Below are 24,927 nucleotides of genomic sequence, written 5' to 3'. Positions count from 1 at the left end.
TCCCTGGAAAAGGTGCACATTTCTGACTCAGCAGTATCACTAGCCCTTATTTATAGCTGTGTTATAACCCCCCTCCCCGGCCAGCATTATTTTATTTGATACAGTTTTTACATCTACCTCTCTAATTAGAGTTTGATCATCAGTGATGGGACCTTATCTTGTCACTCTTGGTATCCTGAATCCAAGGGCATATGCAGACAGGGTGAGGGTGAGGACAGTGAGGTGCCTTGGAGGCACTCCCCCTGCTGCCGCTGCTGGGCAGAGGTGACAAACGGACCCAGTCAGAGCCTCTTGTTTGTTAAGAAGAACCCATCTCCCCACCTTACCCTGGCCCAGCACAGGAAGTATCCTTTCTTCTATCAAAGGCCAGTCCCTCCACTTGGGCTTTAGACCTAACTCCTTCCTACTTAAGGACTTTACTCCTTTGACTGTGCCCTCTCTCCTACATCACCAGCCTGTCCCTCTCTTCACCAGCATATAGACATATCTTAAATAAAACTCTTCATTGTTGCCTATTCTCCTTCGAGCTATGACTTCTTTTTCTGGTTCCCATTGCAGCAAAATTTCTCAAAGAGTTATCTCCGCAAACTCTGTCTCTGCTTCTTCTCTCATGCTTCTAGCACATTTTGCCTTCTGTTCAACCACCCTTCTAAGACTGCTTTATTTTTTTATACAGCAGGTTCTTATTAACTCCAAGTCTTTTAAGCTTGGTCTTCCTCAAGTCTTTTTGTATCTCATTAAATAGCACCACCATTTACCTAAAGCCAGAAACATGGAAGTCATTCTTGGCCTCTCCCTTTCCCTCACATTCCATCCACCAGCAACTCCCATCAGTTCCTATCATCTGCTCTCTCCATCTCTACCACCATCACCCTGGACTAAGTCACCAACCTGTACTCTCCTCATTCAGTGCAGAGTCTTCCTAACTAGTCTCCCTGCTTTCACCATAGCCGTTGTGGAGCACAGGCCCTGGACACACAGGCTCAGAGGCCATGGCTCACGGGCCCAGCCGTTCCGCGGCATGTGGGATCTTCCCAGACCGGGGCACGAACCCGCATCCCCTGCATCGGCAGGAGGATTCTCAACCACTGTGCCACCGGGGAAGCCCCCTACACATCATTTATATCAACTCTCAGGTTCTCAGCTGCAATGAACTCTTTGCCCTCCTTTGGTTCCCACTCTTGGTCTACACCAGGCTGGCTCCCTCCTCCTCCTGTAAGTCTCAGATTAAATGCTGCTTCCTCAGTGCCTTCCTTGACCCCCCACCCCCACCCCAGGTAGATCGCCTTGTTCTTACCTATGCTAGCACCATCTCAGTTGTAGTTATTCTGTCCTAGCATTCATCACAATTTGGAATTATTTGTTTCTTCATTCATTACTTGTCTCCCTTACTGGTATATAAGCTCCCTTAGGATAGGCACTGTGGTCTTCACTAGTACCTCGCGGCACCTCATCAGCAGTTTTTAAATGAACTTTTGGAACCCTCAGCAGTTGTGCAGCTGAAAAAGATGCTGTTCCCTCACGTTCCCTTAATACTAAGGATTTTTACTAAAGTAACCTGTACTTGTCTCACTTTCTTGCTAACTCTAAGAGGCAATTAACACAGAAATAGTTAAAAACTGGGCCCTGGTTATGTAACATCTATCTTCTCTTGGGTATTTCATTAGGTCTGCTTTCTGATTACCTTCTACGGTTGCCATTTGAATATATTGGGTTGGCCAAAAAGTTCCTTCGGTTTTTACGTCAAAATAAAAGATACATATTTCATTTTCACCAAGAACTTTATTGAACAGCGTGTTCACTGTTCTGTTCCACTATCTTTTGCTATTTTTCAGGCAACTTCATAATTCTGTCTTCCTAAACTGATTATCTTTTTGAGCAAAGAACTGTTCCAGGTGCCTTTTATAGTCTTCCAGGGAATTGAAATTTTATCCATTAAGAGAATTTTGTGAAGACCGAAATAAATGGAAATCCAAAGCTGCAATGTGTGGTGAATACAGCGGAAGAATCAGAACTTCCCAGCCAAGCTTTAACAGTTTTTTGCCTGGTCATCAAAGAAACATGTTGTCTTGCATTATCCTGATGGAAGATTATGCTTTTCTGTTGACTCATTCCTGACGCTTTTCTTTGAGTGCTGCTTTCAGTTGGTCTAATTGGGAGCAGTACTTGTTGGAATTAATCGTTTGGTTTTCCGGAAGAAGCTCGTAATAAAGGACTCCATTCCAGTCCCACCATCTACACATCACCTTCTTTGGATGAAGACCAGCCTTTGGTGTGGTTGGTGGTGGTTCATTTTGCTTGCCCCACGATCTCTTCTGTTCCACACTGTCGTACAGTATCCACTTTTCACTGCCCATCACAATTGGTTTTAAAAACGGGACGTTTTCATTACGTTTAAGTAGAGAATCGCATGCGGAAATACGGTCAAGAAGGTTTTTTTCACTTATGTGGAGCCCAAACATGAAAGCGATTAACATAACCAAGCTGGTGCAAATGATTTTCAGTGCTTGATTTGGATATTTTGAGTATGTCAGCTCTCTGCTGCGTGGTATAAAATTGATTGTTGTCAGTTAATGTCTTGATTTCATTGCTATCGACTTCAACTGGTCTTCCCAACTGTGGGGCATGGTCCAGCAAGAAATCTCCAAAAAGAAACTTTGCCCACCACTTTTGACACGTTCGATCAGTCACAGCACCTTTTCCATACACTGCACAAATCTTTTTTTGCATTTCGGTTGCGTTTTTACCTTTCTTGAAATAATAAAGCATAATATGCTGAAAATGTTGCTTTTTTTCTTCCATCTTCAATATTAAAATGACTACACAAAAAGTCACCAATTTTGATAAGTCTTTTTTTAAACGCACGCTGATATGACAGCTGTCACATACAATCTAACAAAATTGTTTTGAATGAAGTAAAGACAACTAAGTGCTACTACAGCCACCTTACGGAAAAAAAACGAATGAACCTTTGGCCAACCCAATATTTTCTCTCCACAGACCCAAAGAGAAGCTTGGCGGCCAGGTTACAGTTCCCACCTCTAAAAAGCTGTCCTTTTGCTCAAGGCAAATAAACTCTACGTCTCAGCCTTCCTGCATCTTCACCAGCCCTGGGCACTTCCATGCCCATCCTCAGCTAGACAGATGCCCCCTGCCTCACTCTAGTCAAAAACTCTCCTACAAAAAAAAAAAAAAAAAGCTCTCCTACACCCAGCATCTTTTCACTCTGGGAGCCAGATCTGGCTTCACTTTTCCTAGCTGCCTAGCCTGTTGAGTCCTTAAATCTGAGATCGTCCTTCTATGAAATGGGCCCTTAGCTCACAGGTTATCATCGTGGAACTGGAATGTGTGACCCGGGTGATAAGTCCACAGCACAGCACGTCGGGCACGCTCGATGGCCCTTCCTGCTGCTGCCCTCAACATGCCGTGTGTGCCATGGAGACCAACACGGAAGACTTGGGGAAGCTGGGACAACACTAACTCTGCCCCACGTGGCATTGATTGTTACCAGGACTATTCTCAGATACCCTGTGCCAGAACCTGTCATGAGCGCCTTACTGGTGTTATTTTAGCTTCACCTCAGTCCCATTTCACTTACACAGAAACAGACTTACGGGCTAGCGTCTGTTGACTAGGTTAGTCCTATGTGTCTTTGTGGGTGCATGACATACATCGTATGTTTGGTGGAACACACCTCAGCTATTGAAAGTGTTTCATATTTTCCTTTTCCTTTGGTTAATCCACATGTTTAATAAGCTTGCTGTTATTTTCCCCTTGCAGACCTTCATAAGTCCTTATTCTGGATTAAATCTGGTGTTGGCATACATCATCCTGGTGCTCACGGGCATCTGGGCCTTCTTTGTTTCTGGAGGCAGCTGCCGAAGCCTGAAACTCTGCCTGCTTTGCCAAGACAAGGACTCCCTCCTCTTCAACCAGCACTCCAGATAACCTCCAAGGACCAGCGCTTCTCAAACAGTAAGCTGCCTCTTTAGAGGAAGCGCAGTGGTGCCTTTTTCTAAAAATCCCTTTTCCTGGTGAAATTAGAAAAAACCAAACTATCTAGATACAGCATGGCTTTCATGCAACAGCTTTCTGAAAGGGATTCATCAGTGGTGTGCAGCCAGCCTGCACATTAGAAAGAACTACCTGGGGAAGCATAAAGAATACTGATTTCTGGACTGCACCCTCCAGATTTAATTGGTCTGGGCATTTGGTGATTTTTTAAAACTTCCCAGATGACTCCGATGTGCCGCCAGGTTGACAACCATCGGTGTCCAAACAGGAACTTCCTGAGAACGTCGTAAGTGAATAAGAATCAGATGTTTAGCTGTCTCTTAACTCAGCCTGCTTTGGGCAAGTGAGTATCTGAAGGTCAAATCCTGGTTAGCCTTTGTCGTTTCGAGTTTTGAAGTCACAGAAGGCTAAAGGGCTATTATCTCTGTGAACTGTTGTCACATCCTTCACTGGTACCCTGTTTTATGAGAACATGGTAGGCCGTGCTTCTAAATATAATAATACATTGCACTGACTAACTATGATCATTTAACCAAAGTAAGCTATTGATTAATAGACTGTATTTTCCTCTAGTTTTTTCGTTCTCGATTTTGCTTGTTTGAAGCATTACATGACATTACATTTTTGAGCATAGATTATGTTTCTTTAATTAAAAACCAATTATTTTCCAACTTCCTGGGAAGATGATATAAAACCAAGAATCTTTGTGCAACTTCTGTAAGTCTTTCCTGGGCTCAAGGCTTTCCATGGGCTCTGCCCCAAAGCAGTGTTTACCAGCTGAGTGCTTGCTGCCGGACTAGTTGAGGTGAAGCCTGTTGTTCTATCTCTGAGCAGCTCTGCAGGTTGCTGAGTGATGTACCCTGGAACAGGCTTCACTGGAGCTGGCAGAAGTTTACGAAAAGCAGGAGGAAAACAAGCTAGTAGGGTGGTGTTGACGCTTATAATTTGCTCCTGTGATATTAACTAGTACTTCTCCCCAGATGGTGTAGTGAAAAATTGGAAATACGACTAAAACTGCCAAATTCACGCTTTTAACATAGCCCATATAATCTTTAGATCTTGTAAATGTCTCTGGGTTTTGCTGACAGCTACAGCATTCCCTTTATAGGAATATCTAAGATCTTGGTTCAGCTTCCAAACAATGCTTTTGGTTTCCTTTGTAAAGAGCAATTGTTCCCAGTTGATGGCTTTTAGGAAGCTGATGGTGTGAAATGTAAATTCCCTACACATTTAAGTGAGAAGCTCAGTGAATCCCGTATGTGCAGTACAACAGCCAAAAGAAATAGAAGCAGCAAATGAGAGGGCTCACCAGTGACGTGACAGATGGGAGAATTTGACAATACTGTGGTGGGGAAGAATAACAGACATGTTTAAAATGGAAACGCAGCCAGTATTTTGGGTTAGCCACACATCATTCCAGGGACCAGAACCTTACATGTGAACTAGACCTTTATCAGAGAAATCCCCTCTCATGTTTAAATTATTTGAATTTTTCAATCTAGGGATTCAGGAGGAATAGGGTTTCTAGCAAGGCTGTAAACGGTCCCATAAGCAATTATAGTTATTCCGCTAAAGCTTACTTCAGCACTAATACCGATGTTTTTGCTGGGGTTTACAATTTTCCACCTTTTTACAAGATTTTCTTTAAACTAGGTGAGTCGTAGGAGAGTCAAGGACATAGAGACTGAATAGTGAAATCTATTGTGCAGAGTTGAGGGGAACAAGATACCCACTGAACTGGGCTTCATTCCTATTGGAGCGTGGTGTTCTTTGATGAACAGGATAAGAAAAATATAGAGTTGGTTATTACTGTTGACATACACATCTCTTAAACGGATAGTCTGGTTAAATATTTGCTGATCTGTATAGAAATATCTGAGAATATTAATATTACTCATGCTTGAGCTCTGAGGATGTCCTGTGTGCATTAATAGTTTAATATTAAGTAAGGAATCTGGGGTATTGTGACATCTCATTTATAAAAGCATCTCGGGCAGGAAGAAAATTTTCTTTGATGGTGAGACTGTTGTCTTAGCTTTATTTAATAGTTTATTTAATAATCCTTGATTACCTATGAATAGAGGAACTTTGTAATTCCTTATTTCTCTTGCGAGCATTGCCATAGTCAGCTTAGGCACTGTTATTGCAAGTAGCCTTGTTTGCCTAATGCCAAGGAAGCCCAGGGGGAGAGTAGTCTTCCTCTGTTGTGTGTATATATTGAGGTGTGCTTTATTTTTTTAATTTTTATTTTTTGTGTTTGTTATCTCTATTGAGCTTTCTGAGCCCTGATAGTATTTGGAGAGGAGCTGTTGGTGGTAATCTTGTTTGTATGTTCTCCTCCACACGGGGCTTTCTCAGTTTGGAGGGAAGTGTGGCTATAGTTAAAGCTGACCTTGGAATGTGAATGCTGTTGCAGCACCTGACTCTGTTGCCATGTGAAGAATTGAGATCAATTTTGGTTCTCTAAGAAATTTGTGTTTATTTGTAACTCATCTGAATTAGCAGTTGTAATGGGAGGAGTTTCGTTACCCTTGATCCTAGCCTGTGTGACTGGCAATATAGTAGCAGCCTCTTTTCGAGCAGCTTAGTGAAAACATGGCTGAAAGGAATAAATGGTGTCTGAAGACTGTATAGAAGATGGCTTTTGTTCCCAATGTTAATATTTTTCTTCTCAAGCACATTTCCTTGTTTGCTGAGAGTGGCAGGTACACGTCAAAAATGCTAGGTGTCCTTATCCTGTAGAGTTGGTACAGGATAAGGAGTCATGACAGAAGCTTCCTCTTACCTGGTCCTCTTCCTGCTCGCCTCAAACTAGCCCCAAGACGTGGATTAATGCTCAGAGTGGACCTGAGGGCTCCGCGGAAGCCAGGGTGGCAGCCTGTCTCAGGCATCAGCAGCCCACGCCCTGGGACGAGCTCCTTGAGAGTGCTAGCTTTCTATTTGGCTAAGTGTTTCCTAGGCTGCACCATTCCTAACTCCAGGTAGATAGATGTCACAACAAAACAATCTCAAAGTTCTTTGCTTAGAGCACTTTGTTTATGATTGCGATGTTTACATTTCTCATTTAATAAAAGACTTTACTGCATTCCATTATATTTTAGTGTTTAGAGGGGTGGGTACCGTCTCTATGTACAATATGTATCGTTTTATATAAGTTATACTGTTATGTCATGTATACTTGCAATGTCAGACCTTGTGTCCCATACACAATGCAATAGACTCTTTCCAGAGCTGTATTTTTCAGTAAACAATAAAAAGATTGTTTGTCACTACTTGTTTCTCATGTTTCCTCTTCTTTGGAATAGTGTATCCTGCAGTATTTGTTTTACAATTTTTGTCTCTTATAAAACTTGGCTGTACATTATGTTATTTGTCACTGGTCAGCTCGGAGACTCTTTTCAAAGAGAAATCTTTGTTATCTGATTTAAAATTTATAAGGCCTGTTTCGTTTCTGTGTGTTCAGAAGCAGTTTGGTGGAGAGAAGTTCCTTGAGGTGTCATAAACCAAATGGAGGAGAATCCTCAAAGGTCCTGGAAGCCCTTGAAAAGTCTCCTAAGTAACTGTAAAATAGTGAATGTATAAACCATCATGGAATACTGGCTGAAGGTGGGAGTTGGTTGACTAGGAGAGTACAATTTAGTTTCTACCCAGTGACCCCGAGCAGCCTGTAGAGTCGTTTTGTTTTTTCTTCCCTTGGTGAGGAGTCAGTGCAGCTAAGGGGCTGAGCATGGCCTTCACCGTCAGACACGCTACACAGAGAATTGTTAGGGCCTGAAACGCAAAACCATGTGATGCCTTTTCACTCTGGTTTGAAATGAGGCTGCTCCAGGTTTATGTTAATTGTATTATTAGATGAAATATCCTCAGGAATCAAGGACTCGTTGGTCTAACTTGTAATGGAAAAGGGGCACATTCCTCAGGTAACAGCCCAGATTCACGTACAATTTCTTTGGCCGTTCCACACTGAAATCGTGGCTCTAGTTTAATTGTTATTTGTTTGATATTTAGTTGGAAAAGGGATTTCCCTGTGACCAGCCTCAACATATGAGAAACCCCCAATGGAAAGAACTACATATTTTACCTTTGCCTTATTGAAAATGCTGAATAGAAGGAACCACTTACCTGGCTTATGGTCTCAGCCTTAGTAAAAGAATTGGGGATTTGATATATTCTAAGGGGACGACAGTAGATTATGAGCCCTGAGTGGGTCCTGGCTTTAAGGTTCAATAATTAGTAGGTGGTACTTGTTGCTTAAGTGTGGGTCACTGTAAATCCTGCTTATACCTAATAGTATATCCATACATATTTTCTGTGCTTGAGCAAAATCAGAGGTGGAGTCTACAGCGTTTAATCAGGGCTTACCATGCACAGAACATTGTGTTAGATACTTTATCTTGTGTGTGTGTGTGTGTGTGTGTGTGTGTGTGTGTGTTTGAGAGAGAGAGAGAGAGAGATACTTCAAAAGGATGGAAAAGAACAAGATGGTGGAGATCTTTGTTTTTAGGAAATACATAAGGCAGCTACAAATGCACTACAAGTTAGGAAATAATATAGAATAGCTCGAATACATAAGATGATACTTAAAATTTTGGGAGTGGATGAAGGGCAGGTGGATCATGGGGTTATGTCAAAAGGAAAAGGTGGGGACTGAGGACTGAACCCTGAGGCACTCCACTTGACAGGTAGGAAAGGGCAGGTGGGGTCATCACTGAGGAAAGAAGGGAAAGCAGGGGAGTGTGGTGGCCTGAGAGCCGGGGGAAGTATGTCAGCTGCTGCTGAGCAATGAGTAAGATGTGAGGAGTAGGACCTGATTGCTGCACATGGAGAGATGGAATTTTCTGGTGACTTTGATAAAAGCAATTTTAGTGTAGGGGTGAACATCTAAATGGAGTGGGTTATAGAGATTGGGAGATAAGGAAGTAGCCACAGCACGTAGAGTACAGATAACCGTATAATTATAGTAGGGGAATGGGATGATAGCCTGAGGAGGATGTGAGGGCAAGAGACGGCATTCTTCTTTTTTCTTTTTTCTCTCTAACATTGTACTGTAACAGCATGTTTATATGAAGATGGGGATGATTCAGTGGAAAGGGAAACATTGATGCAAGAGAGGGGATAGTTGCCAAAGCAAAGTCCCTAAGGAGAGAATAGAGTGGGAAGTTTTTTAGCATTAAATGCTTACATTAGATAAGTTAAAATGTTTAAAAGCAAGAGCTTAAACTTCTACTTAAGAAACTAGAAACAGAGGAGCAAACTAAAGCTAGAATAAGCCGAAGAAAGGAAGTAGCAAAGAGAATAGCAGAAGTCAGATAGAAGGCAGAAAAAACAATGGAGCAATCAATAAAAGGAAACTGGTTCTTTGAGAAAATCAGTACAATTGGTAAAGCGGTGTCCAGATAGACAAGGAAAAAAAAAGAGGGCACAAATGATGAGTATCAGGAATAAGTGGAGACATCAATACAGCCTCTACATTATTAAGTAAAAAGGGAATATTATGAATAGCTTAAAGGCAGTAAATTAAAAATTTAAATGAAGTAGACAGATTCCTTTGTAAAAAAGCTCACTCAAGAAGAACTAGAAAATCTGACTATCGCTATATTGCTTCAGAGTGTTTTTTCTTGCCTTGTAAGGTGCCTTGTGATTATTTATTGAAAGCTGTACATCGTGTATTAGGTAACAGGAGCTGAAGTAAATAGGCCTTTAGTGTAAGTTTTATGTCAGTCTGGGCAAAAGCTGGACTGTATTTAATGTTTGCTGCAGCTCTAAGTACCAGAGGCTTCAAGTTCCTCTAGTGTCCTTGTTGTTGTCTCCCCTCTTGACTTTGGGCTTCCCCTGTGCTCCTTCTCGAAGAAAGTCTTATGTCTTGCAGATCTTTGAACTGTAACCCACTGTTTTTATATTGGAGCCCTACTGAGGTGGCAGTAAGGTCGGTGTGGGAGAGGGGCCATGTCCTATAATCTTAAGACTAAGTCTCAGTTTTTTGGTGGGGCTACATCTCTTAACTAAGCATCTCTTAGTTCTTTTCCTCCCCTTAGGTGAGACAGGAAGGCTAACGGGGGCTGGAGTGGGAGAAGTGCCCTTCTTCTAGGTGGGATAAGGCTCTTGTACTGTCTTTTCTCCTAGAAAGTAGGCCTTTGTTATGGAGAATGCTCTGGGCATATTTTACTTTTTCTTTTAATTTTTTAAAAAATAAATTTACTTATTTAATTTTGGCTGTGTTGGGTCTTCGTTGCTGCGTGCAGGCTTTCTCTAGTTGCAGCGAGCGGGGGCTACTCTTCATTGCGGTACGCGGGCTTCTCATTGCGGTGGCTTCTCTTGTGGAGCACGGGCTCTAAGCGTGCGGGCTTCAGTAGTTGTGGCACGTGGGCTCAGTAGTTGCGGCACACGGGCTTAGTTGCTCCATGGCATGTGGGATCTTCCCAGACCAGGTATCGAACCTGTGTCCCCTGCATTTGCAGGAGGATTCTTAACCACTGCGCCACCAGGGAAGTCCCTCTGGGCATATTTTACAATGATTATCCTTACCCTCTCCCTGCCAGAGCCACAGGGAGCTCTTCATTGAGAATTTGGCAGGGCTCCTGGAGGTAAAACCCTCAAAAGTGTGGGGCTCTTAAGACTCTGTTCTAGTCTTAGGAATTTCTCACTTTTAAGCTATTCCATACTTAGGCTCTAGCAATTTGTCAAAATTAGCATTTAGGTGTCCCTACCTGTTTATGGCTCCACCGACTTCTGCTCTAGGTAAGCAAATCTCAGCTGTGGCACTCTGGAATTCACCTGTCTCTCCAGATTTCAGGATGATGGCTTGTCTTGAGACCTCAGTTCTCTAATGGCGGTGAGAAATATTACTGATTTTCAGTTTGTTTAGTGTTTTCTTTTTCTTTTTTTTTTAACATCTTTATTGGAGTATAATTGCTTTACAGTGTGTTTAGTGTTTTCTTATTGTAAGTGTGAGAGTGACAGCTTTCAAGCTCTTTACATGTTGGAGCTAACCAGAAATCCCCAAAATCTATTAAAGACATTGAATTTGCAGTTTATATAAAGAAATTCCTAGAAGGCTTCACTGAAGAATTCTACCAAACTTTAATAAAACAAACAAAAAGAAAGGAGATATGTTATAAAACTGTAGTAATCAAAACAGTATGGTATTGGCATAAAAACAGACACATAGAACCATAAAAATTCTAGAAGAAAACATAGGCAGTACTCTCTTTGACATCAGTTTTAGTAGTATTTTTTTGGATATGTCTCAAGGGAGACAAAAGCAAAAATAAACAGGACCACATCAAACTAAAAAGCTTTTGCACAGCAAAGGAAACTATCAACAAAATGAAAAGGCCACTTACTGAATGGGAGAAGATATTTGCAAATAATATATCTGATAAAGGGTTAATATCCAAAATATATAAAGAACTCATAAAACTCAACATCAACATATGTATATGTGTGTGTGTGTATGTATGTATGTATCACATCTTCTTTGCCCGTTCATCTACTGATAGGCACTTGGGTTGCTTCCATATCTGGGCTATTATAAATGCTGCAATGAAAAAAGAAAAAAGAACCCCCCCCACAAACAATCCAATTAAAAAAACAGGCAGAGGATCTGAAAAGACATTTTTCCAAAGAAGGCATTCAGCTGGCCAACAGGCACATGAAAAGATGCTCAACATCACTAATCACCAGGGAAATGCAAATCAAAACCACAGTGATATATCACCTTACACCTGTCAGAATGGCTGTCGTCAAAAAGACCTCAAATAACTAGTGTTGGCAAGGATGTGGAGAAAAGGGAGCCCTTCTGCATGGTTGGTGAGTGTAAATCGGTGCAGCCACTATGGAAAACAGGATGGAGGTTCCTCAAAAAATTAAAAATAGAACTACCATATGATCCAGCAGTTCTACTCCTTGGTATTTATCCAAAGAAAACAAAAACACTAATTAGAAAAGATATACACACCCCTGTGTTCATTGCAGCATTTGCAATAGCCAAGATATGGAAGCAACCCAAGTGCCTATCAATAGATGAATGGGTGAAGAAGATGTGATACATACACACACACACACACACACACACACCATGGAATATTACTCAGCCATAAAAAGAATGAAATCTTGCCATAACAGAGTTATAGATACAGAGAACAAAACAGGTGGTTAGAGGAGAGGCGGGTGGGGAGAGGAAGGAAATGGGTGAGGGAGAGTAAGAGGTATAAACTTCCAGTTTCAAAATAAATGAGTCATGGATATGAAATGTACAGTGTGAGGAATATAGTCAATAGCTATGTAATATCTTTGGGTGGTGACACACTGTAACTAGATTTATTGTGGTGATTATTTTGAAGTGTATAGAAATAACAAATCACTACATTGTGTAACAGGAACTAACAGTGTTATAGGTCAGCTATACTTCAAAAACAAGCAAACAAACATACAAACAAATGGAAAAAGATCAGATATATGGTTATCAGAGGTGGGCAGTGGGGGGAGGGGGAATTGGATGAAAGCAGTCAAAAAGTACTACAGACTTGCAGTTTTAAGATAAATAAGTGCTAGGGATATAATGTACAACATGATAAATATAATTAACATTGCTGTACATTATATATGGAAGTTAAGAGAGTAAATCCTGAGTTCTCATCACACACACAAATTTTTTTCTGTTTCTGTAATTTTGTGTCTATATGAGATGATGGATGTTCACTAAACTTACTGTGATAATCATTTTCATGATGCATGTAAGTCACATCATTATACCATACATATTAAATTTATACAGTGCTGTATGTCAATTAATCTCAATAAAATAAAAAAAATTGTTTAGCATATGGTAGAAACAGCACGTTGCTGTTTGTCATGTTTAGCATGTTGTAAGCAGACAACTCAGTACAATCCTTTTGGGTGGTAATTTAGCAAAATTTATAAAATATCTATAAGATTTTGAGATGTGCGTTTTGTGAACCAGCAGTTGCTTTTCTAGGAATTTATCTTCCAGAAATACATCTGAATACATAGGATCTTGTAATAGTCTTGTAACTGTAAGGAATTTGCAATGAATGTCTTTCAACAGAGCTTGGTGTCCAACTGCAGAACACTTTACAGCCATTAGAAAGAATGAGGATATTTGGAATATGTTAGAAAACAAAAGCAAGGTATAGACCATTCTTCCATTCAATAAATATTTTTTATGCCAGACATTGTGCTAGATACCAAGAATACAATAGTGTAAGTAGGTAAGATCTGTTTATTAAATATTTAAAAGTGAATGTTAACACACAAACATACAAAACTATGACTATTTTGGGAGTTAGGATTATGGGGGACTTTTGGCTTTATTCATAATTAAATATTTGTATTTTTTAATGAGCATATATTATTTGTTTTAATATGGAAAACCTCTTATTTAAATAAAATATTGGTCACAGCATTATTTATAGTAGCAAAAAGCTAGAAGAAAAGTATTAATGTTTAACACTAAGGAAAAGTTTAGACCAACAAATCCATCCAAAGAAACATTATCCGGCAAATAAAAATTAGGTTTATAAATATTAAATAACAATATGCTATCATGTTAATTACTTAAGGACTTTTTAAAAGTATCAATACATAGAAAAAATATCTGAGAGAAAAACACAAAAACATTAGTAGCATCTGCATTAGCGAAGAGGTGACTTTAAATACACCTTCCATTTCTCTGCATTTCTGAGTTTCCTTTTTTTTTTCCACACACACACTGTATTTTATTTTTACAAGAGATAAATAAACTGACACCAAGCATTGTAAATGGATGACCACAACAAAAGCAACAATGATTGCAAATACCCAACACGAAACACACTCAGACTGTGTCATAATATTGACATTGAGTCCAGTAATCCTCCACTGTAACAGCTCCTTTACTTTGCAGTGAAAATTGATTTGTATATTTTTTGCCTCTGAGTCCTTGTGGGATTTTTTTTTTATATTCAAACAGAAAATCACAAAAATTATAATCATCCTCATCAGTTCACTCAGTCCCATGTAATTAATTTTTTTTATCTTGATCTTTTGTTAGCACTTTTATGAATTCATCAGTTTTCCATTAGAGTTCTGAAAAGGCTTATTCATTCAGTTCAGCAGTATAGTCAGTTACCAGAAACCTGTACCTGTCAGAGTCTTTTGCATGAATTTCTTGAAGATGAAACCCTTTTATAGGAACATTTTTGCAAAAGCATTAGAATACACCCAGAACTGTCTGCAAATGACAAAAGGCTTAAAAATGACCACAGTTAAAGATTTGATGAAAGTTCATAATAATGCAATTGACAAGAAAATTTATAGAGATATACATTTTAAAGTAATAACTAGAATTATGACTTATAACATTATACCAGAACATATAAGATTTTTAGAAATTTCATGTAATGTCTGAAACATTTATATTAACATATTTTCATACAAATAACCCAAAGAAAGTTTAGTATTAGTTGTTTTGTTGGTTGGTTGGTTTGTTTTTTTATACTGCAGGTTCTTATTAGTCATCTGTTTTATACACATCAGTGTATACATGTCAATCCCAATTGCACAATTCAGTACACCACCACCACCACCCCACCGCGGTTTTCCCCCCTTGGTGTCCATACGTTTGTTCTCTACATCTGTGTCTCAACTTCTGCCCTGCAAACTGGTTCATCTGTACCATTTTTCTAGGTTCCACATACAGAGCATATATTATTTAGTCAGACAAAACCATAATCTAACCACTTCTAGGATTTCTTATTGTCCTTATTAGAAAGTGTATATCATAAAAGGCCTTTCACACTCTGATCCCAACCACTTTCCTGCCCCCCACCATTCCCTGTCCTCCCTTCCCAGACATTTTCAAACACATCCCTGAGGCCTCTGTTTACGATGCACCATGAGCTCTCAAACCTCCACATCTTTGTTCTTGTTTCTCGCTCCAGGTAGAAAGCATCGTATTCCTCCTTCAAGGTCCTGCTCAAGTGTCAGTCTTTGTGAAGTCTTTCCTGATTAGACTTAGAAAAACAAGTGGCTTTTTCCACTGTGATTCCTTAACACGTATATATTTTTAAATCAAGGAATAATTTACATACAGTAAAATGCACTGATCTGAAGCATACAATTGGATGAGTCTTGACAAATGTGTACACCTGTGTAACCACCACCCCAGCGAGCTATAGAACGTTTCCTGTTCCCCAGGTGGTTCCCTTGCTTCCTTCCTAGTCAATCCACGTACCTTCCACAGAAGCAGCTGCTGGTTCCAACTTCTATCACCGTGGATTAGTTTCACTTTTGAACTTCATAAAAATGGAATAACACAAAGTGTACTCTTTTGTATCTGACTTCTTTCCTCCGCATAATTTTCTGAGATTCATGTCTTGGGGTATATCAATAAGTTGTAACTTTTTGCTGAATGGTATTCCATCTTATGGATGTACAGTTTGTTTAGTCCTTCTCCTGTTAATAGACACATAGCATCTTTTCATACCACTCTTCTATATATTATGGTTAATGTTTTCTGTCTGTCTCTCTAAATGAGATTGTGATACCAATTATCTATCTGAATCGTGGTTGCATTTAATTTGTGCTTAGCAAACAGTGGTTGCTCATTAAATCTTTGCTTTTGAATAAGGAGGTATGAGAAAGAAAGTCAATTGGAAATTACTTTGAATGATAGAAGAGAGATAAAGGAAAACGCTGTTTCCTTATAACACTTCTGACACCAGAAGTGTGGGTTTCTCCACACCAAGCAATTCTCCAGTCCTCAGTGGACACCAACTGGCTGTTCTACAATTTAACTCAATTCTGACACTAACTGTCCAGAAATATTGCAGACCCCACAGGTTAGGGACTCAATCCCACAAGCCTGCCTCCACTTTAGACAATTGCAAGTCCCAGGTTGTCACTTGTACTTCTGACTGTAAATTACAGGTTCCCATGACTCCCTCCTCAGGTCTGATAATTTGCTAGAAAACTCAGGTAAACATTTACTTACATTTGCCAGTTTATTATAAAGGATATTAACAAGGGATGTATTAACAAGGGATTATTATAAAGGATATTATAAAGGATATTAACAAAGGATATTAACAGCCAGATAAAGAGGTCCATACGTCAAGGTATGAAGAAAGGGCACAAGGCTTCCATGCCCTAGCTCTGGGTGCACCACTATCCCAGCACTTGTGTGATGGGAGCATTCTGAATCCCATTGTTTAGGGTTTTTATGGAGGTCCCATTATGCAGATGTGATTGATTAAATCATTCCCCATTGGTGTTTTCTTCTTTTTTTAATAGATTTATTTATTTATTTATTTATTGGCTGTGTTGGGTCTTTGTTGCTGCTTGCGGGCTTTCTCTAGTTGTGGCGAGCGGGGGCTACTTTTTGTTGTGGTGCGCGGGCTTCTCATTGCGGTGGCTTCTCTTTGTTGCGAAGCACAGGCTCTAGGCACGCGGGCTTCAGTAGTTGTGGCATGCGGGCTCAGTAGTTGTGGCTTGCAGGCTCTAGAGCGCAGGCTCAGTAGTTGTGGTGCACGGGCTTAGTTGCTCCACGACATGTGGGATCTTCCCAGACCAGGGCTCGAACCCGTGTCCCCTGCATTGGCAGGTAGATTCTTAACCACGGTGCCACCAGGGAAGTCCCACCCCCCACACACACACTGGTGATTGAGCTCAATTCCCAGCCTCTCTCCCCTCCCTGGAGGCTGGGGGTGGGGCTGAAAATTCTAACCCTCTAGTCACATGGTTGGTTCCTCAGCCCCCATCCTCCAAGCTTCATCACCTCTTTAGCATCAGCTGAGGTGTGGCTTAAAAGGGCTTCTTATGAATAACATTTAGGAGCTTTGTGCCAGGAACCAAAGACAAAGACCAAGTACATATTTCGTATTATGTCCCAGTATCACAGGAGATTAATCCAGATTTCACCCAGTGGCTAAGAGGGAGTGATGAGCTCCTGACCATGCTTGTTCTCCATGAAAACGATGTACCATATTCAGGAAAGCTTTTCAAATGGTTATGTGTCGAGTGGTTGGGAAGCAGAGAAACTAAGATGCATGAGACCTGTTGTTGGATGTCTAGGTAGCTTGGGAAACTAGTTTCAGCAGATGAACTAATGGGTTATGTTACCTGCCTCACCAGAAGAGTCTTTGCTTCTTTCAGAGAAGCTGGTCAACTCTGTCATCACCAGCACAGAGTTGCTATAGAGGTCTCAGTGTGCCCTTGAACCCGTAGGCCCTGTGTTTATTGTCTTCATAGTGGGTGATTAAAAGTTAATATTTGAAACAAGTGATCTCGAGCAGAAATAATGACTTTGACTTACAGTGTGGAGAGGTCATAGTGGCCATGTGAGTAGAGATCATGCTCCTTCTTGGGCTCCCACCCACAGGACAAGTCCCAGAGAAGTGCCAGGCCTGACCAGGCTTCTCCTTCTTGATCGACCAAGGGGATAAGCTCTGAATGGAAATGCCAGGATGGGGCAGGATGTTATTTGGCTGTGTAGTTCTTCTTCTTCTCCTTCTTCTCCCCCTCCCCCTCCCCTTCCTCCCTTTCTTCTTCTTTTTTTTTTTTTTCTCTTTTATTTATCAGAAACATATCACATTAAATTTTATTCTTACTCAACAAATCCACTGCTTGGATGACTCTCTAAAGAAGATGTCCTCTTTTTTATTTTTTCCTTTATTTTTTCGAGCTTTACTGAGATATAATTGATGTATAACTGTGTAATTTTTTTGTTTTTACATCTATATTGGGGTATAATTGCTTTACAATGGTGTGTTAGTTTCTGCTTTATAACAAAGTGAATCAGTTATACATATACATATGTTCCCGTATCTCTTCCCTCTTGTGTCTCCCTCCCTCCCCCCCTCCCTACCCCACCTCTCCAGGTGGTCACAAAGCACCAAGCTGATCTCCCTGTGCTATGCGGCTGCTTCCCACTAGCTATCTACCTCACGTTTGATAGTGTATATATATCCATGCCTCTCTCTCACTTTGTCACAGCTTACCCTTCCCCCTCCCCATATCCTCAAGTCCATTCTCTAGTAGGTCTGTGCCTTTATTCCCGTATTACCCCTAGGTTCTTCATGACATTTTTTTTTCTTAGATTCCATATATATGTGTTAGTATACGGTAGTTGTCTTTCTCTTTCTGACTTACTTCACTCTGTATGACAGATTCTAGGTCCATCTACCTCATTACAAATAGCTCAATTTTGTTTCTTTTTATGGCTGAGTAATATTCCATTGTATATATGTGCCACATCTTCTTTATCCATTCATCTGATGTTGGACACTTAGGTTGCTTCCATGTCCTGGCTATTGTAAATAGAGCTGCAATGAACATTTTGGTACATGACTCTTTTTGAATTATGGTTTTCTCAGGGTGTATGCCCAGTAGTGGGATCACTGGGTCATATGGTAGTTCTATTTTTAGTTTTTTAAGGAACCTCCATACTGTTCTCCATAGTGGCTGTACCAATTCACATTCCCACCAGCAGTGCAGGAGTGTTCCCTTTTCTCCACACCCTCTCCAGCATTTATTGTTTCTAGATTTTTTGATGATGGCCATTCTGACTGGTGTGAGATGATATCTCATTGTAGTTTTGATTTGCATTTCTCTAGTGATTAGTGATGTTGAGCTTTTTTTTTTTTTTTTAGATGTTGGGGGTAGGAGTTAATTAATTAATTTATTTTTGGCTGTGTTGGGTTTTTGTTTCTGTGTGAGGGCTTTCTCTAGTTGTGGCAAGCAGGGGCCACTCTTCATCGCGATGCACACCTCTCACTATCGCGGCCTCTCTTGTTGCAGAGCACAGGCTCCAGACGCGCAGTCTCAGTAGTTGTGGCTCACGGGCCCAGTTGCTCCGCGGCATGTGGGATCTTCCCAGACCAGGGCTCGAACCCGTGTCCCCTGCATTGGCAGGCAGACTCTCAACCACTGCGCCACCAGGGAAGCCCTGAGCATTCTTTCATATGTTTGTTGGCAATCTGTATATCTTCGTTGGAGAAATGTCTACTTACGTCTTCTGCCCATTTTTGGATTGGGTTGTTTGTTTTTTTGATATTGAGCTGCATGAACTGCTTGTAAATTTTGGAGATTAATCCTTTGTCAGTTGCTTCATTTGCAAATATTTTCTCCCATTCTGAGGGTTGTCTTTTGGTCTTGTTTATGGTTTCCTTTGCTGTGCAAAAGCTTTGAAGTTTCATTAGGTCCCATTTGTTTGTTTTTGTTTTTATTTCCATTTCTCTAGGAGGTGGGTCAAAAAGGATCTTGCTGTGATTTATGTCGAGTGTCCTGCCTATGTTTTCCTCTAAGAGTTTGATAGTTTCTGGCCTTACATTTAGGTCTTTAATCCATTTTGAGCTTATTTTTGTGTATGGTGTTAGGGAGTGATCTAATCTCATACTTTTACATGTAGCTGTCCAGTTTTCCCAGCACCACTTATTGAAGAGGCTGTCCTTTCTCCACTGTACATTCCTGCCTCCTTTATCAAAGATAAGGTGACCATATGTGCGTGGGTTTATCTCTGGGCTTTCTATCCTTTTCCATTGATCTATCTTTCTGTTTTTATGCCAGTACCATACTGCCTTGATTACTGTAGCTTTGTAGTATAGTCTGAATTCAGGGAGCCTGATTCCTCCAGCTCCGTTTTTCGTTCTCAAGATTGCTTTGGCTATTCGGGGTCTTTTGTGTTTCCATACAAATTGTGAAATTTTTTGTTCTAGTTCTGTGAAAAATGCCAGTGGTAGTTTGATAGGGATTGCATTGAATCTGTAGATTGCTTTGGGTAGTAGAGTCATTTTCACAATGTTGAGTCTTCCAATCCAAGAACATGGTATATCTCTCCATCTATTTGTATCATCTTTAATTTCTTTCATCAGTGTCTTATAATTTTCTGCATACAGGTCTTTTGTCTCCTTAGGTAGGTTTGTTCCTAGATATTTTATTCTTTTTGTTGCAGTCGTAAATGGGAGTGTTTTCTTGATTTCACTTTCAGATTTTTCATCATTAGTATATAGGAATGCCAGAGATTTCTGTGCATTAATTTTGTATCCTGCTACTTTACCAAATTTATTGATTAGCTCTAGTAGTTTTCTGGTCGCATCTTTAGGATTCTCTATGTATAGCATCATGTCATCTGCAAACAGTGACAGCTTTACTTCTTTTCCGATTTGGATTCCTTTTATTTCTTTTTCTTCTCTGATTGCTGTGGCTAAAACTTCCAAAACTATGTTGAATAAGAGTGGTGAGAGTGGGCAACCTTGTCTTGCTCCTGATCTTAGTGGGAATGCTTTCAGTTTTTCACCATTGAGGACGATGTTGGTTGTGGGTTTGTCATATATGGCCTTTATTATGTTGAGGAAAGTTCCCTCTATGCCTACTTTCTGGAGGGTTTTTATCATAAATGGGTGTTGAATTTTGTCAAAAGCTTTCTCTGCATCTATTGAGATGACCATATGGTTTTTCTCCTTCAATTTGTTAATTTGGTGTATCACGTTGATTGATTTGCGTATATTGAAGAATCCTTGCATTCCTGGAATAAACCCCACTTGATCATGGTATGTGATCCTTTTAATGTGTTGTTGGATTCTGTTTGCTAGTATTTTGTTGAGGATTTTTGCATCTATGTTCATCAGTGATATTGGCCTGTAGTTTTCTTTCTTTGTGACATCCTTGTCTGGTTTTGGTGTCAAGGTGATGGTGGCCTCGTAGAATGAGTTTGGGAGTGTTCCTCCCTCTGCTATATTTTGGAAGAGTTTGAGAAGCATAGGTGTTAGCTCTTCTCTAAGTGTTTGATAGAATTCGCCTGTGAAGCCATCTGGTCCTGGGCTTTTGTTTGTTGGAAGATTTTTAATCACAGTTTCAATTTCAGTGCTTGTGATTGGTCTGTTCATATTTTCTATTTCTTCCTGATTCAGTCTTGGCAGGTTGTGCATTTCTAAGAATTTGTCCATTTCTTCCAGGTTGTCCATTTTATTGGTATAGAGTTGCTTGTAGTAATCTCTCATGATCTTTTGTATTTCTGCAGTGTCAATTGTTACTTCTCCTTTTTCATTTCTAATTCTATTGATTTGAGTCTTCTCCCTTTTTTTTCTTGATGAGTCTGACTAATGGTTTATCAATTTTGTTTATCTTCTCAAAGAGCCAGCTTTTAGTTTTATTGATCTTTGCTACCGTTTCCTTCTTTTCTTTTTCATTTATTTCTGATCTGATCTTTATGATTTCTTTCCTTCTGCTAACTTTGGGGGTTTTTTGTTCTTCTTTCTCTAATTGCTTTAGGTGCAAGGTTAGGTTGTTTATTCGAGATGTTTCCTGTTTCTTAAGGTAGGATTGTATTGCTATAAACTTTCCTCTTAGAACTGCTTTTGCTGCATCCCGTAGGTTTTTGGTTGTCATGTCTCCATTGTCATTTGTTTCTAGGTATTTTTTGATTTTCTCTTTGATTTCCTCAGTGATCACTTGTTATTAAGTAGTGTATTGTTTAGCCTCCATGTGTTTGTATTTTTTACAGATCTTTTCCTGTAATTGATATCTAGTCTTATAGTGTTGTGGTCGGAAAAGATACTTGATACAATTTAATTCTCTTAAATTTACCAAGGCTTGATCTGTAACCCAAGATATGATCTATCCTGGAGAATGTTCCATGAGCACTTGAGAAAAATGTGTATTCTATTGTTTTTGGATGGAATGTCCTATAAATATCAATTAAGTCCCTCTTGTTTAATGTATCATTTAAAGCTTGTGTTTCCTTATTTATTTTCACTTTGGATGATCTGTCCATTGGTGAAAGTGGGGTGTTAAAGTCCCCTACTATGGAATGTGTTACTTTCAATTTCCCCTTTTATGGCTTTTAGTATTTGCCTTGTGTATTGAGATGCTCCTATGTTGGGTGCATAAATCTTTACAATTGTTATATCTTCTTCTTGGATCGATCCCTTAATCATTATGTAGTGTCCTTCTTTGTCTCTTCTAATAGTCTTTATTTTAAAGTCTATTTTGTCTGATATGAGAATTGCTACTCCAGCTTTCTTTTGGTTTCCATTTGCGTGGAATATCTTTTTCCATCCCCTTACTTTCAGTCTGTATGTGTCCTTAGGTCTGAAGTGGGTCTCTTGTAGACAGCATATATATGGGTCTTGTTTTTGTATCCATTCAGCCAGTCTGTGTCTTTTGGTGGGAGCATTTAGTCCATTTACATTTAAGGTAATTATCGATATGTATGTTCCTATTCCCATTTTCTTAATTGTTTTGGGTTTTGTTATTATAGGTCTTTCTTAATTGTTTTGGGTTTTGTTATTATAGGTCTTTTCCTTCTCTTGTGTTTCTTGCCTAGAGAAGATCCTTTAGCATTTGTTGTAAAGCTGGTTTGGTGGTGCTGAACTCTCTCAGCTTTTGCTTGTCTGTAAAGGTTTTAATTTCTCCATCAAATCTGAATGAGATCCTTGCTGGGTAGAGTAATTTTGGTTGTAGGTTTTTCTCCTTCATCACTTTAAATATGTCCTGCCAGTCCCTTTTGGCTTGCAGAGTTTCTGCTGAAAGATCAGCTGTTAACCTTATGGGGATTCCCTTGTGTGTTATTTGTTGTTTTTCCCTTGCTGCTTTTAATATGTTTTCTTTGTATTTAATTTTTGACAGTTTGATTAATATGTGTCTTGGTGTGTTTCTCCTTGGATTTATCCTGTATGGGACTCTCTGTGCTTCCTGGGCTTGATTAACTATTTTCTTTCTCATATTAGGGAAGTTTTCAACTATAATCTCTTCAAATATTTTCTCAGTCCCTTTCTTTTTCTCATCTTCTTCTGGAACCCCTATAATTCGAATGTTGGTGCGTTTAATGTCGTCCCAGAGGTCTCTGAGACTGTCCTCAGTTCTTTTCATTCATTTTTCTTTATTCTGCTCTGCAGTAGTTATTTCCACTATTTTATCTTCCAGGTCACTTATCCGTTCTTCTGCCTCAGTTTTTCTGCTATTGATCCCTTCTAGAGTGTTTTTAATTTCATTTATTGTGTTGTTCATCATTGCTTGTTTCATCTTTAGTTCTTCTAGGTCCTTGTTAAATGTTTCTTGTATTTTCTCTATTCTATTTCCAAGATTTTGGATCATCTTTATTATCATTATTCTGAATTCTTTTTCAGGTAGACTGCCTATTTCCTCTTCATTTGTTAGGTCTGGTGGGTTTTTATCTTGCTCCTTCACCTGCGGTGTGTTTTTCTGTCTTCTCATTTTGCTTATCTTACTGTGTTTGGGGTCTCCTTTTTGCAGGCTGCAGGTTCGTAGTTCCTGTTGTTTTTGGTGTCTGTCCCCAGTGGCTAAAGTTGGTTCAGTGGGTTGTGTAGGCTTCCTGGTGGAGGGGACTAGTGCCTGTGTTCTGGTGGATGAGGCTGGATCTTGTCTTTCTGGTGGGCAGATCCACGTCTGGTGGTGTGTTTTGGGGTGTCTGTGGCCTTATTATGATTTTAGGCAGCCTCTCTGCTAATGGGTGGGGCTGTGTTCCTGTCTTGCTAGTTGTTTGGCATAGGGTGTCCAGCACTGTAGCTTGCTGATCGTTGAGTGAAGCTGGGTGTTGGTGTTGAGATGGAGATCTCTGGGAGATTTTCGCTGTTTGATATTATGTGTAGCTGGGAGGTCTCTTGTGGACCAGTGTCCTGAAGTTGGCTCTTCCACCTCAGAGGCACAGCACTGACTCCTGGCTACAGCACCAAGAGCCTTGTAAAAAAAACAACAACAACAACAACAACAAAAAAAAACGGACGGATAGAACCCTAGGCCAAATGGTGAAAGCAAAGCTATACAGACAAAATCTCACACAGAAGCATACACATACACACAAAAAGAGGAAAAGGGGAAAAAATCCTAAATCTTGCTCTCAAAGTCCACCTCCTCAATTTGGGATGATTCGTTGTCTATTCATGTATTCCACAGATGCAGCGTACATCATGTTGATTGTGGAGATTTAATCCGCTGCTCCTGAGGCTGCTGGGAGAGATTTCCCTTTCTCTTCTTTGTTTGCACAGCTCCCGGGGTTCAGCTTTGGATTTGGCCCAGTCTTTGCGTGTAGGTCTCCGGAGGGCGTCTGTTCTTCGCTCAGACAGGACGGGGTTAAAGGAGCCGCTGATTCGGGGGCTCTGGCCCACTCAGGCCAGGGGGAGGGAGGGGCACGGAGTGCGGGGCGGGCCTGCGGCGGCAGAGGCCGGTGTGACGTTGCACCAGCCTGAGGCGCGTCGTGCGTTCTCCCGGGGGAGTTGTCCCTGGATCCCGGAACCCTGGCAGTGGCGGGCTGCATAGCCTCCCCGGAAGGGAGGTGTGCTCGCACACAGGTTTCTTGGTGGCGGCAGCAGCAGCCTTAGCGTCTCATGCCTGTCTCTGGGGTCGGCGCTGTTAGCCGCGGCTCGCGCCCGTCTCTGGAGCTCCTTTAAGCAGCGCTCTTAATCCCCTTTCCTCGCGCACCAGGAAACAAAGAGGGAAGAAAAAGTCTCTTGCCTCTTCGGCAGGTCCAGACTTTTCCCCGGACTCCCTCCGGGCTAGCCGTGGTGCACTAAACCCTTCAGGCTGTGTTCATGCCACCAGCCGTCTCCCTGCGCTCTGACCGAAGCCCGGGCCTCAACTCCCCACCCCGCCCGCCCCGGCGGGTGAGCAGACAAGCCTCTCGGGCTGGTGAGTGCCGGTCGGCACCGATCCTCTGTGCGGAAATCTCTCTGCTTTGCCCGCTGCACCCCTGTTGCTGCACTCTTCTCTTTGCTCCGAAGCTTCCCCCCTCTGCCACCCACAGTCTCCGCCCGCGAAGGGGCTTCTAATGTGTGGAAACCTTTCCTCCTTCACGGCTCCCTCCTATTGGTGCAGGTCCCGTCCCTATTCTTTTGTCTCTGTTTATTCTTTTTTCTTTTGCCCTACCCAGGTACGTGGGGGGTTTCTTGCCTTTTGGGA

General features: G+C 40.8%; 1 protein-coding gene across 6 annotated transcripts in view; it reads left to right on the top strand.

Annotated features, from left to right (window-relative positions):
- Positions 1-24,927, top strand: part of APH1B (aph-1 homolog B, gamma-secretase subunit) — a 114,626-nt gene that overhangs the window by 28,724 nt on the left and 60,975 nt on the right. For 4 of the 6 annotated variants that reach the window (XM_033437097.2, XM_033437095.2, XM_049706202.1 and 1 more), the window contains one exon: positions 3,781-6,550. In XM_033437097.2, the coding sequence (XP_033292988.1) occupies positions 3,781-3,948 (168 nt within the window). In that variant the 3' untranslated portion in view covers positions 3,949-6,550. Of the gene's footprint in view, positions 1-3,780; positions 6,551-24,927 lie in introns of those variants that run through there. The other 2 variants (XM_049706201.1, XM_033437094.2) reach the window with 1 other exon arrangement.

This window comes from Orcinus orca, chromosome 2, assembly GCF_937001465.1.
Source record: "Orcinus orca chromosome 2, mOrcOrc1.1, whole genome shotgun sequence".
In the NCBI taxonomy this organism is placed as follows: domain Eukaryota; kingdom Metazoa; phylum Chordata; class Mammalia; order Artiodactyla; family Delphinidae; genus Orcinus; species Orcinus orca.
The sequence above is the reverse complement of the archived record's forward strand: the minus strand, read 5'-3'. Positions and strand labels throughout refer to the sequence as shown.